The 14,196-nt window shown below is 37.8% G+C and overlaps 1 protein-coding gene across 3 annotated transcripts in view; it reads right to left on the bottom strand.

The window, feature by feature from the left end:
* The window catches only part of prmt3 (protein arginine methyltransferase 3), an 83,207-nt gene that overhangs the window by 50,382 nt on the left and 18,629 nt on the right, over positions 1–14,196 (bottom strand). For all 3 annotated transcript variants that reach the window (XR_013655081.1, XM_004066823.5, XM_078944993.1), the window contains exons 10-11: positions 11,889–11,988; positions 997–1,075 (exon numbers count right to left, since the gene is read on the bottom strand). Coding sequence is in view for 2 of the 3 variants with exons in the window: in XM_004066823.5 (XP_004066871.1) it covers positions 997–1,075; positions 11,889–11,988 (179 nt within the window). In the remaining variant the exon portion in view is untranslated. The remainder of the gene's footprint in view (positions 1–996; positions 1,076–11,888; positions 11,989–14,196) is intronic.

Here is a 14,196-nt window from a genome sequence, read left to right as displayed (position 1 = left end):
GTTCACATTAACTCTAGAACTTGTCTGTAACAAACTCCACGTTAAACCAATTAGAGTAATCACAATACCTGTAACTCCCAACCTTGTTAGCAACACGGAAAATAACACAGCCCGGTGCTCTAGCCATGTTAAAATTAATCCATATTAATTAACCAGAATTAATCCATAAATAAGACAGTTTTGAAAAGTTTAAGTGCACCTTAAAGTGCGGAAAATACTGTAAATGCTGATTTAATTTTATAAAAGGTAAAAACTTGTTAAGTTTGATTACACTTCAAGTTGTTGTTGTTTTAATTACACTCTGCTGCTCCAATAAGCAATAGATAAACAAAGACACTCAAACCATCCTCATCAAAAATATCACTTTTGGTCATGGGTTAACGTCTGACCTGTATTTGTTTGGCCCACTGGGGTCACAGTGAGGTCTGTCAAACCTCTTTCATGTACACATCTATCTCTATTCAAGCTGTCGTTCGAGTTGGTCCCTGTGTGTGATGACTGTGACCTCTAACTCCTGCTTCAATGAGCCGGTGAAAGCAGTGTGATGAAAGCCATCTTCAGCTTGATCACATCTGGTCATTAAATCGGAGGCAGAAACAGAATGACACAAAGGCTTCCATGTCCACCAGGTATTCAAAGATTAAATATTAGTCTTTTCCAAATAAACAAGTTTGTGATCAAGTTTTGTAACAACTGAGCCTTTAATATATTCATTGTGTACAAATTTTGTTTCCAATCCTTTGGCTCTGCCAAGACGATAAGTCAAGACACCAAAGAAACAGCTTAGGCCTTCCCTTTAGCACAGTGGAGATCTTCATGAACACTTTAGTATGAAAGACTTTGGTTACAAAATTCTGTTCCTCAAAATGAGTTTAGTGGTGACGTTTGAAGAAGTTTTGTGTTACCATGTGGATTGAAGAACACGTCATTTTATTCAGCACGAGGACAAAGACGCTCACACAATTATGAGTTTTTCTTGCAAAATTTGCAACCTACCTGAACCACCATCAGACAAGTAGAGGTCCCTGGCATACACAACAGAGTCCAGCATGGATTCAAACAGGAGGAAGTAACCCTGGGGAGGGAACCATGCACAACAATTGTTAGAGTTAGAATAGCATACCTTTAAAAGTTCTAGCACAGGCTAACTGCTTTATGATGAACTCCAGAATCACTGTTGTGGAAATCTGAATGAACTTCAACTGTTCCCCTGTGGTTTGGCACCCAGCATCCAAAGGTTTGACCCTGGGTTGGGTTCCGTTCTGCTCCAGTAAGCAGCACATTAACCATGGTATTATTCCATGAATGCCCAAATTGAGTTTTGTCCACATCATTGTGTTAGCATCGCGTTGACTGGCAGATAGTGTTGATAAATGTTTATTAATCTTTGAAACCCCTGAAGGAACAGAGCCAGAGATCACATGAGCCTGAACGGCACCCCTCAGAGACTTTCCCTGTCAACACAAATTGGAGTTGGTTCGAGCATATGGCATATGATCTCCATCTGGGAAAAGGAGGTGGAGCAAAATGAGCATAGACATGACTGAAAGTAGGGAGGACGCAGTACCTGACCATCAGGACCAGACGCACAAGTCACACTACTTTGTTTTTAAGTCAGAACATATTCAGATGTTCTAAATTTGTAAAAGTTGCATGCTTAATGTGGTTTCCTGTTTGAGGAATCCAAGCAGTTAAATAATAGGAATTCAGAGCTTTGTAAACTCTTCTTATCAATTACTGCAAAGTTTGAGACACTGAAAGCAGCTTCACACACTTTCAGTGGAAAGCATTATCTATGAAAGAGATGTTTACAGCTCTACAATAGGACAGTTGATTGAATTTGTAGTAGGCACTCAACAGAATGATAGGAAAGATAAAATGTGGGTCTGTGTAAGAATCCAATATCTCTCCTTCCTCTTATGTGAAGTGAAGGAAGGACAAGGAGAGGTGAGGGACAGGGCAGCAGATAAAAACTGAACGAGGGGAGGCCGCAGAAACGTGTGATTAAAGACAGAGAGGAATGGAAGAAGAGATGGTAAGGGAACGCAGTAGGCAGTCATTTGGCGAGATAAGAGCCTTATTATTCAAATGTAGACAACTGGAGGGAGAAAGGAAGAGTAAGGCAAACAAGGAAAACAGCTCAGTCTTATCTAATTCAAAATCATCAGCGCGCCTTAGCTGATGAAGATGACTGCAATGAAGCTCATTTAACCATCTTATCCTCTGCAAGGCAACAAAAGGCTAACAAAAGTCCAGCTGCTGTGGTCCAGCCCGTGTCCTTAGCACCTGAACAGATCGTTTTTTAAAACCTTCACACAGAGAGCGGCAGTCTCGTAATTTAGAGCCCAATTTCACGGGACACTGATTCACTTGAAGGAAAGAGGATATGAGACACGGACGCCTGAAAGCAGAGTCACCCCTTGTTTTTATCATCAACAATGCTCCAGGATTCCTGTCAGCCCGCCTCCTGCCTTTCACAGTCCTCATGTCCTGCCATTGTCATGTCAGGCCCCGTTTACATTTATACAACTTTATCAATAACAAGTGAAAATGTGGGTTGAAATCTCTGTTTTTTCCAGACAGCTTTAAAAAAAAAACAGAGAAGACACATCATATAACTTCTTCTTTTCACTTTTCAAGCTGACAAAATGTGCTTGAACATCTGACAATCTTTGTCAAAAAACATCATAGTGTCCTCTACCCGGCTTGTTTTGAACAGTAATGATCCACTCCGATGAAAAATTGTTTTTTTGGTATTTTTAATATGCTTCTGTGGCATTTTTCTCATGATGGAGGACATATATTAAGAACATTAAGCTCAAAATTGCATTTCTGAGCATTTCTTCATTGTGAATCAGAAGCAGACAAAAAGAAGCCGTTTGAAAAAGAGCTTATTTGTGACAGAAAAAAACGCTACCTGCTATCCAACACAATGGAGACAGGGAGGAGGGGTTTATCCTAGAAAACGACAATTTTTTTATTTTATTTTTTCTAAAAAGGGCATAATCATAATTAAAAGACCACTGGGAACCCTTTGGAAACAGATCAAAAGGTGATCGGAGTGGGACTTAAAGAGCTACCACTTAGAAGCATATATTCACTATGCATCTGAAATTAAAGCAAATCAATGGTCTGTCAAAGGCACTAAATAACACCACAGACCAGTCAGACAGCTGGGCTGGCGGGATGTTGGGCAGTAACATCACTGTGTGTTTCCATGAAAGAGACTAATGAAAACCTAATGAGAAAAGGCTGCGGCAGCTTATTCACATTACCAACATTAGCATATAAAAGACATTCCCCTGAGAGGTTCCAAAACCCACACACACAGCTACATTACTTTGTGCAGATGTAAGCAGATAAACAACACCCAAAATAAAATTGACCAGTCTTTTTTGACGGTGGTAAATTCCACTGCAAGTCATCATTTCCAGAAGTGCGTTTGACTGCGTGCTTCTTAAGATAAACTGCAGTGTCACTGAATGTAACAGGACATCTGACAGTGTCAGACCTGATCTTATACTTTTAAATCTGCAACCTGTGTGTTTCTGCTTGTCTTCTTTTTCACAGTAAAAAATTCCCCATTGGTGCAAAGTCTAAGCTGAGCTTCACAACAATTTCTTTACTTTTTTTTAACGAAGCTTAAACTGAAATTACCAAAAACAAATTCAAGTCACACTTGGGTAGAACTGAAGAATTAAGCTAATATAGAAAAGACAGAACTACTTCCTATTTAAAAAAAAACACAGCACACTTTATCCAAATTGTAAATTTGAACAGCTAAAATTATTCAGGTGGTAATAAAAAAAATCTATTTGAAGAGTTGTGTTTAATTTGGTTATGTAGTAGCATAAGTGAGAAAATCAAACATTTTTCCAAGTTTTTCTGGGTAGCTGCTATGAAGTAAAACAGACAATCAGACGGCATGTTATCATCAGAGGTATTTTTATGAAAATGTAGAGACAATCAAACAAGCTGTATACATTAGGTAAATAGTCTAGTTAAGAGTTTTTTTCTGGAAGTCATTGATATTTGATAAATAAAATCAAAGTACCAACCCAGGGGAATGATTTTTAAATGCTGTAACCAAGACAACCACATTGGATCATTTTAGATCTGAACCAAGCATATCAACACACAACAAGATAAAATGAGTCAAAAAGGCTTATTCCTGTGAGTTTATTAGTCTATGCCCCTTAAAGACTAACTCCCATGAAAATAGTGCTTTTAACATGCTTTTTTTTATATCAGAGGACATATATGAAGAAAATTAAGCTCAAAATTGCATTTCTGAGCATTTCTCAATTTGAATCGTGAATCAGGGGCAAATGCAGTTTTAATAGGATTAAAGTTATTACACCAAAAACAAACTGGGCGGACCAAAGCTCCCCGCACCGCCCCATTCTGATCATTCACTTTCGAACAAATAAATCCATGTACGTCTTTGTTTTCCTCGTCTAAACTGGAAACTGGATCTAACCTGTACGGCTGGAGAGCTCAAATATTGCTCACCATTTTTGTTGCATTGCTAATGTTAGCTTGGGGGTGTAAGGGGATATTAGTTAGTGGGAGAGCATGTAAACAGGGATCTCTCAGCAATGGGGAGAGGTAGGGGACAGGGTTGCTCCATGCCAAACGTCCAGCCCACAATTTAGAGGTGAATTCCTAATGAACAGCTGCTGCCCTGCAGAAACTACAGTACAGACCAAAAGTTTGGACACACCTTCTCATTCAAGGAGTTTTCTTTATTTTCATGACTATAAAAATTGTAGATTCACACTGAAGACATCAAAACTTGGAATTAACACATGTGGAATCACATACATAACAAAAAAGTGTGAAACAACTGAAAATATGTCATATTGTAGGTTCTTCAAAGTAGCCACCTTTTTATTTGTTATGTATATAATTCCACATGAGTTAATTCACAGTTTTCGATGCCTTCAGTGTGAATCTACAATTTTCATAGTCATGAAAATAAAGAAAACTCTTTGAATGAGAAGGTGTGTCCAAACTTTTGGTCTGTACTGTATGTCCTAAACAATGACAAAGGTTTTTGATTTTGTCTAAAAAGGGCATAATAATAATTAAAAGACCACTGGGAACACTCCTGAAAATAAATCAATAGATTATCAGAGTGGTACTTCAGGTTATGGGTTACATAATATATATAATATCTAAAATACCCAAATTTGTTATTTCTACTTTCTACTTTCTACAATAACACTGTACAATAATTCACAGGGTAGCAGATAAGCTTTGCACTTTTTTTTTTGCACATTTGTGCTGGTACTGTCTGTAAATAGCTCTTTAAATTATACAACCTGATTTGTTTACATTCATGTTACATTCTTTTGTTTTTTATATTCTATTTTCTTTTATGTCTACTAGTATTCTTTTACTGCTACGGTAACAAACAAATTTCCCACGTGTGGGATCAATAAAGTATTTCTGATTCTGATGAAATATGGTTTGGTTTAAAAAAACAAAAGACTAAATAACTTAACTTATCAACAAAGATAATGTTATGAGTCACCATGGAAAGAAAATGATTTCAATGTACATCAGTTGAATGTACATATTGAATGCACAAATTAATGATGTCAAACCTTTTAAAACACAGAAAAATCTCATTGGTATAATCCAAATTTAATATTATACATGTCCTGTCCAACAGCTGAGTACACAGATAGGAGCTGAAGGCCTCTTGTGTTGGACAGATTTTACTGTTACAACAGGGGGTTCTGAATCTTTTAACACACTAGGTGTGTATTTTTAATTTAGACTAAACTTTATTTAAATTGAATACATTTGTATCCTTTTCCATTTTTTGTTGGACCAGACGGAAAAGAAGAAGAGGAAAGGAGGGAGGGATGTTAGAAGGGGGTAAGGGCACAGAAGAAACGGGTAAAAGGGGAGTTAAGGAAATCTCGAGGATGATTACAGAGGTGGTGGTGGTGGTGGGGTACAATCATAAAGCAACAAGATGCTGGAGGACTATCATCATTACTGTCTGGTGTAGATGTTAGACAAAAGGGGCGGGGCCTGTCCACACACATACTCAAGTGTTACAAACATACCTCTTGGCTCCAAAAATCTTCACATACAATCATGTACAAAAAAGCATAATTTTAAAGGTCGAGAAACATCATAGCAACATATGAATAGACTGAATTATTGACTTCACTGAAAATAGAAAAAAAGGACAGAGGCCCTAAGTCTGACAGCTGTTGGAACAATAATGTTGATACAAAAGGCTTCAACCAAAGTGATTTCTAAATTATTTGGTTAAAATAAGCATACTTAAATGTAGGTAAAACTACAAGGCAACATCGCTAAAGAGCAATCACGTAGCCTAATGTGTGAGATGTGTGTGCAAGTGTGAACGAGTACGAAGGAAGCACGCTCTAAGCTTCATGTCAAATACTCTCTTCCATGCTAGTGTGTGTGATCAGCGTATTCCGTGTGCACCAATGCATTAGACACATCCCTTTAATAGATACAATAGATTAGTGTGGCAATTCTTAGAGAGTGGATGACGTGCAAGTTCAAGTATCAGCATAATTTACATTTCAAGAGATACAAATGAGCGATGAAGGAGAAAGATAGGCTGGCAAAGTAATTTGCTATTAAGCTGCAAAGATATTATGAACTTGATGAGGAGCTTCCCTCAAAGAAACCTAAGGGTTTTAAGAAGGTATTCAGAGGTTTTCTATGAAAAACAATATTTCAATCAAACATGCAAAATAATTATTTTACTTATAGTGAATTGTATTATGTCAAAATGTTATTTCAATGTTAAAACATTGTAACATGTTTTAATTACAGCAATTGCAAGTGTATAACAGTATTAGATTTCAGAGGAATGCTAGATAATTTAAAAAACATACTGTGAATATACTGCAGTCTTTTATTTTGAAATGACAGGCTTGTAAACTTAGCTAATTGCAAAAACAAATAAAAATGTGCTAAAATTGTTTTATCTCGTCTTTTGTAATCATGGCATTTACCCCATCACTCTGTCTAAATGTCACAAAACTTTACAGATCTGACGTCAACACCTCGTAAAGTCTGTAGATGTACGAATGCAAGATTTGCATTGATCACATGGCTGCAATGTTTCATCCTGCAGCCCACTCTAATAAACCACATTGGTGGTTCATGCTATTTATCTTGTGAGGCACCAGAGAAATGCTGTCACAGCCATGCTCCGGAAGCATTAGATAGTTTAACTTCCCAATCCAAATCTTGATGCTATAAGCAATGAAGCATTGGGTGCCAGACATTATCACTCGGCTACAGGGCTGGTGGGAATTTCCCTATTTAAACTGCATCTTCTGAAGAAAAATAAAAAATATCCAAAGCCAAGAAAATCGAAAACAGGTGCAGCAAAAGTTTCACCTTGCAACTATTTACCAGAATATTTGAAGGTCTTGGAGAGGTAAATAACCAATAAATTCTCATTAAAGCAAGGACACACTTTTGGTTCTGCCACTGTACTGGTCGCTACAAGCATGGAGTTGTTTTGCACAAGACTCTGTGTGTGTGCTTGTGTTTAGAAAAGTTTGTATGTGATTGGCAGACTGTCAGGTTGAAGGACAGGATGACTGATGACTGCCAGCCTTTCCTCAGGCAGAGGAGGCTCTTTGAACAGATAATGAGGCTAAGAGATGAACGGCTGCCATTGTTTTAGCGCTATACTCTAATGCACTTTAAGATTCACGTCTGATGTAGTTTGCGCATGAGCACATATGCTATCTACTCTAAACATGATAGTCTTTTTACTGCTAGAATTTCTTCATAACAAGGGTAGTGCGGTGCTCTTTTTCCAGTTTTGAACACCTTTCAGATTAAGTACTGGTTTCCAGTTAGGCTAAACTAAATACCTCTGAGATTATTAGGTGAACAGGAAAATTGCCCAACTCATCAAGATTGGAGAAATTCTTTAGTCTTAGGTTAATTGAGTTGAGCCTAGATTTAAGACAAGGTTCCTTGAATTTGCATACAGTATATCTTCCAATAGTACCCCGTCCTGCTTCCAGTAATCTGAATCTGATTCTCGTCCAACTCCCATTCAGAATGATCCTGCTCCTGCCCCCTTCCCTTATATTTTTGTCTTCATCATTATTAGACTCTCGTGAATTTTTTTATTACATCTGACTTCCCTACCAGCTCTCTGAACTAACCAGAAGAATTTTTCATCCTTACTCTTCGCTGGATGTCATTTTTTTCTGACATCGGACTCGCATGGGCTTTGTCCGAATTCCCTCCCTGCTCCCTAACTACTAAAAAACACATTTTAAAAGCAATTCGGACACCATGCTCACTACCTTTTATTTTTTGAACGGCAAATATGACATCACCAATTTCCCTAGCGTTTACGATGGCTATTTATGAATCCAATGATGATAGAAATGTTGATGGTTTATTAAAAAACACATTTGAACACACTTTCTGCCCGCAAAAATATTTCAAACGCAATGCATTGTGGTCTATAGTCGTCAATCTAGCGAGCATTAATGCACACTGGTTTTTGCAAAGATTTCTGGGGAATTTCTTAGGTACTTGATTTTAGAATGGTAGATTCTGACAGCACTACAAAATGGGGAACTCACAATATAGTGCACTATTTAGTGAAGCATTTCAGACATAGCCATGATCGCTGCTGCCCTTCAGATTTCAGAGGGGAAACCGTGACTAGGAACACGTCTGCCTAATTACTTTTTCAATTCAGGCATATTATCAGAAAACTACAAAATGGCTCTGCCTTAAATCTTCTTTTTTTCGTCAATCTTTTTGGTTGGTTCCCATTCCCGTCCTGCTCCCGTAAGAATATTATCCCATCCCATCGTAATGAATGGCAGTGACCCCTGGGAATCCTGAAAAAATGTCAGCCACAATGATGAAAATGTATGGTTTGTTTGGGGGTTTTCAATCATCTTGCCTTGGAACTTTTGTCACAAGAGTTTGGAGTGCTCATCTGTACATGTAATCCAAACTCTGGACGAGAAGAAGCTAATGGGCAACCAGTTTAGGGTTTGGGATAATACCGGTGCAGCTTATTTTTGGTGCACCGACAAAAGTAAACTCATCAAATATCCTAGTTTTGAGAGTGCATTTTTAGTCTGATCATACCCGATCAGTCATCATCTGTGATTAATTTTGGAGTGACATTCTTTATTTGGCCCTTGGGAAAGTTTAGGTTTCACCTTCAGACAGCTCCCCACACTGTTATCTGCTCTGAACGGTTTGTGTTTTAGGCTTGCTGTGAAAGAGGGCAGATCAAAGTCGTAAGTTATGAAATGACAGTGGTGCTGCTGAAAGGCGAACTTAAACCCTGCCACAGCAAATCTGTCCCCCTTTCCTTCCACCACATCTAAGCACATTTATCAAGTCCCCTTCTGGAATGCTGCGTTTGTCTATTTAAGTCTACATCTTCTAAATCCCCTTGCTTTATAATGATCATCGACTAAAAAGTCCCTAAAACATATCAATATCCCTTTGTGTTTTTTTTTATGATCCAGACACATCTGTTAATGTTGCTCCATAGGTCATATGCACAATTTGGCTCCATCTGTATTTTCAAAATAAGAAGTTCACCCAAAAGTATGCAGTACACTCAGTGTTTTATTTTGAAATATTACAGTCTAAAACGTAAAACAAGAATATTATGTGTGAGAATGGTAGAAATATCATTTTACTGTATTTAGTCTGCTTTCGTTCTTCCCAAACTGAATTCCTACATCATGTTATCTGGAGACGTGTGACCAGAGTCCATTTGTCACCGTTATGCACCACATCGGTGACCAACCATAAACATGTGATCATGATAAATGACAGCTAAACTGGCAGCAGAGTCCATTTAGAGATATTGAAACTAAAAGGGACAAAATATGTGTTTCATTTACAAGAAAGTACCCCAAGATTTATAAAAGTTTTCTGAACGTAGTCATTTTCTACCCATACAATTTTGTCATTGTATCATTCTAGCTCAATCTAAAACCGTTCCAGGCTAAAGCCCACGATGAGAGATGATGTTCTTGTTTTGCTTTCTATTTGTGAATGAAAGGTGGAATCTGTTGTCAGAGTAAAAGTCAATGGCTCCTTCTTGCAGCGGATGACTCTAAAGATCTATACATTCAAACTATTTCAAATTAATCACACTGTCTTGCTGATAACAAGTGAGACCAGCTGGGGGGAAGATTTCTGAAAAGCTTGCTCTTGCTGCTCTGCCAGCTCTGTTGTTTGAACAGAAGATCAACCTGGCCCCCATTCATTGGCACTCTATTCTCACTAAATCTAGATAAATAAATAAAGTCTTAATCGACTATTATGCCACTTGTCAAGGTATTGATGTGAATGATTCACCGACAGCCTCCGATCTTTAGGTGGAGTTTGTCAGGCTGTTCCTAAAATGAAGTTAAAATCTAATTTTGACCAAGCATTACTGAAATGTGAAGCTTTGTAATATAGAAACGGATTTCAGGATTTTTTAATACTACAAGCAGCCAAATTAATGATAAGCAGTCAATTATCATCGCTACGATTCCATATGATGCTGCACATTTGTTTTAATCTAACTGTTTTTAATGGATTGTAGACATTCTGCCCAAAATGTCGGTACTGTAGTGACAACTGTCATTCTTCTTTTTTATAGTGGCGTTGCTTTTCAATTCCCAGCCCATCCTTCGCCTGAAAAATGTCTGCCTTTTTATTTTCTGATGAGAAGTGACTGGAGAGTTCTTAGATTTATTAGTGCTCTGTGAGCCAGTGTCATCAGAGATTACGCCCCCTATCCTTCACTGTTCCACAAGCACGTCAGCCACCAAATTTCAATTTCCCCAGCGAAAGTATGGCAAGGCTCTCTCTGGTGACCTGTGCTCGTGACCCTGAGGTCTCACGATAAATGTGGGGGGGGGGGGGGTAGAGTGTGCTCATGAATTAGGGATGACTTCACCAGTACATTCAACGTTGAGAGTCCTGCATGTACCACCAAAAGGGAATCTACCTGATAAATGGCCACCAAGGGGTGGCCGTTAAAGGATAGGAAGACTGTCCTCCTTGGAAAAAAAATTGGTAAAAGTTTAAATTACACATCACTTGATGTGTCACTTGATAAAAATAATCATCAAAGCATAATGCTTCAACTATTTAAATCGACTACTACAAACTAAAGATGTGTAACTCATGAGACTTTTTAAAGACACACTGATGAAAATTGTGTTGTTGGTGTTTTTAACATGTTATTGTGGCATTTTTCTGATGGAGGAAAATTTGTTAAGAAAATTAAGCTCAAAATTGCATTTCTGAGTACTACTTTATTCAAATTGTTGTGAATCAAGAGCCGACAAAAAAAATGCAGTTTGAAAAAGATTGTATTTGTGACGTGGAAAAAAAAAAAGGGCGGGCCACAAACTCCCTCCTTTGCTATGTCCCCCCAAGCCTGCTCTCGCTCAGATGTGCATGCAGAGTAGACAGATGACGGAAAATCAATATATAGATGTTAGCTTTCATTTTTGAGAGCTCTCAGCAACGGATAAGGGAAGGGAGGGGAGGGTGGGGTTGCTCCATGCCCACAACTCAGAGGCGAATTTCTAATGAACTCAACCTGAACTCAGGCTGCTTTGCCAAACTATGTCCAATTAAATTACATAGGATTCTTTGGGATTTAGGCTAAAACGGCATAAATGTGATTAAAAGACCACTGGGAATGTTTTTGAATATACATCAAAAGATGTTCAGAGTGGGACTTTAATGCCCAGAAATATTCAATGCAAAAATGTAGGAATACCAGCAGCAGATTGTTTAGGAGCACAGATTTATGAAACCTTATCTCAACAGACTTGTTTTTGATTTTTTTTTTTATAAATCCCTAAATATGTACTAACCATCCATTCTGAGATGATGATGTCGACCTTCGCCACAGGCAGCTTGATGTCTTCGATACGGCCTTTGATCAGTGTGATCTTGTCCTCCAGCTGGTTGGACCTGAGAGGAGCAGGAATCACATCCTTCAATGTCAATGTGGCTTGATTTAAAAAAAAAGTGACCCAAGTGCAGGATTCATATGCTCATTCAAGAAGCTTGACTTCTAATCATTTAACCAGTTGTATGGTCGTTGAAATGTTTCTAATTTTTCTCATAATTTCAGATCTCCCGTTGACTATATAAGAGAACTGGAAAGAGTGAGTGTAACGTCACCATAGTTTACTTCCTGCTGAAGCCAATTTTATCATACTGCCATGTTGGAGCCAGATGACATCAGTAAAACAGAGATTGGTCCAAGTTGGTCTGAGTAATAATTTCTATGGCAACCACTCTCACCAGTCAGTAGTGAGTTTGTTGAAAAGCCACACCCCTTCCACTGAAAGTAGGATCTGGAGAATCTGTCAATCGAATGTTTAAACATGGGGGCCAGGGGGCACCACATACTTTTATTGAGGCATCTGACTGACCAGTTCATAATGTGTATAACCTTCAGTGCAAAAAATATCAGGGAAGACAAATTGGGATTATCAGAAACATCTTTAAAAAGATATCAGAACAAGAATGGTTATTCTGTCAAAAAGAATGACTATCAAATGACTATTTCTCTAAAGAAGTGTAGAGGATTATGGCTTCTTGAAGACAGCGGGTACTTTCTGTTTGGAACACAAAGGGGGAAGGTCAGTGAGTTCAGTTCTCATATACAGTCAATGCTCTAGACTTGTATGAGCAGTTTTCCACTTTAGTAGCAACCACAAACCTGCTGTAGATCTTTACACTTGGTACTAAAAAAAGCAATCATCAGTTAACTGTTAAGACTTTTTTGAAGCACTTTGACCATGGAGAACCAGCAAAGCTTTTTGTTTGCCAGCAAATTAGGTTTGCTAGTACACATTTTAACATACACATTCACTTTCTCAGTGGAGCAAGCGGTGATCGGCTAAACACTTTCCTTTTATATGGATTCAAAGTAATATGCGATCAATTCTCAATTGACAATTCAATATGCATTCAGTCTTGGAATATGAAAATACATTTTGCAATTTAGAATTCAATATAAAAATTAACAATTCAATATGACAATTTTAAAAATAAAATGTATATAAAAAATAAATTGCATTTTAAACTGTAATGGGATTTTGATATATTTCAAATGACAATGCATTTTTTCAATTACAATTCAATATTTAAAAATGACATGGTTTGCATGGTACATTCATTTTAGAGTACCGGTAACTTAAAATCTATTGCATTTTTAAATGTCAATCCTTTTGTGTCAAAATTCAAATGAATCTGCAAACAGCGATCCCTGGTGTAATGCATTTTTGCTTGCATGGCATCGCGCTGTGTCAAAATTCACATTGAAATGCAAACTGTGAGATGCTCATCAGGGCGGGGCCTACCACCTACTAAAATTCGCTAATCCCACCTACATCTTCCTACTTGAGATCTGTCTGAGGCAGCAGTCCCCAAACCTCAGGCCCGGTACCGGTCCATGGGTCACTTGGTTCCGGGCCGTAAACAGAAAAGAAAAACTGCATACGCTAACTTTGATTATTTACGTTTGTTTATTTTCTGATATTAAAATAAGTTTTATTTTGGAAAACTACTGGATTCTGTTCACCCCATCCGTCCGCCTGTCTTGACACATCACATGACTTTAAGCAGCTGCTTGGACCGCAAAGTTAGTAGATCATCGCTTAAAAGCTAATAGAAAATAAACATTAAAACATATTTATAAAGTTTCCCCTGAGGAAACCAAAGAAGAGCCTTCGTCTTTAAAGAAACATAAAGCTACTGTTTAGTCTTCCTCCAAATACAGATATATGGATGCAGTTGTTCTCACGTACCACAAGCTAATCGCTAGCCTAATGTGCTGCGACTGAGTTAAATGTTTCGCACAAGCAGATAATAAAGTTGCAGACATGGTGGATTCATGTACATTATATTTAGAAAAAATTACAGTTTTTACGAGGGTTGTGTCATTTTATTTAATCCATTATCAGTCACATCTTAAAAAGTTGGTTGCAGCTCAAATAAGCATTCGGTTGTTAGCATCACTTTGATATCTTCATCCTCATAACAAAGTTTAAGTTTAAACCAGCAGCAAACATTTGACAGAGAATGAAGATTCAGTCAAAGTTTTTTCTGATTTGTGGAAACTTGTTAAAAGGACCATTTATGAATTTTCCTACAGGCTGTTAAGAAACT

The sequence above is a fragment of the Oryzias latipes genome, chromosome 3, assembly GCF_053564925.1.
Source record: "Oryzias latipes strain Hd-rR chromosome 3, Olatipes_Hd-rR_3.1".
NCBI classification, from domain to species: Eukaryota; Metazoa; Chordata; class Actinopteri; order Beloniformes; family Adrianichthyidae; genus Oryzias; species Oryzias latipes.
The sequence above is the reverse complement of the archived record's forward strand: the minus strand, read 5'-3'. Positions and strand labels throughout refer to the sequence as shown.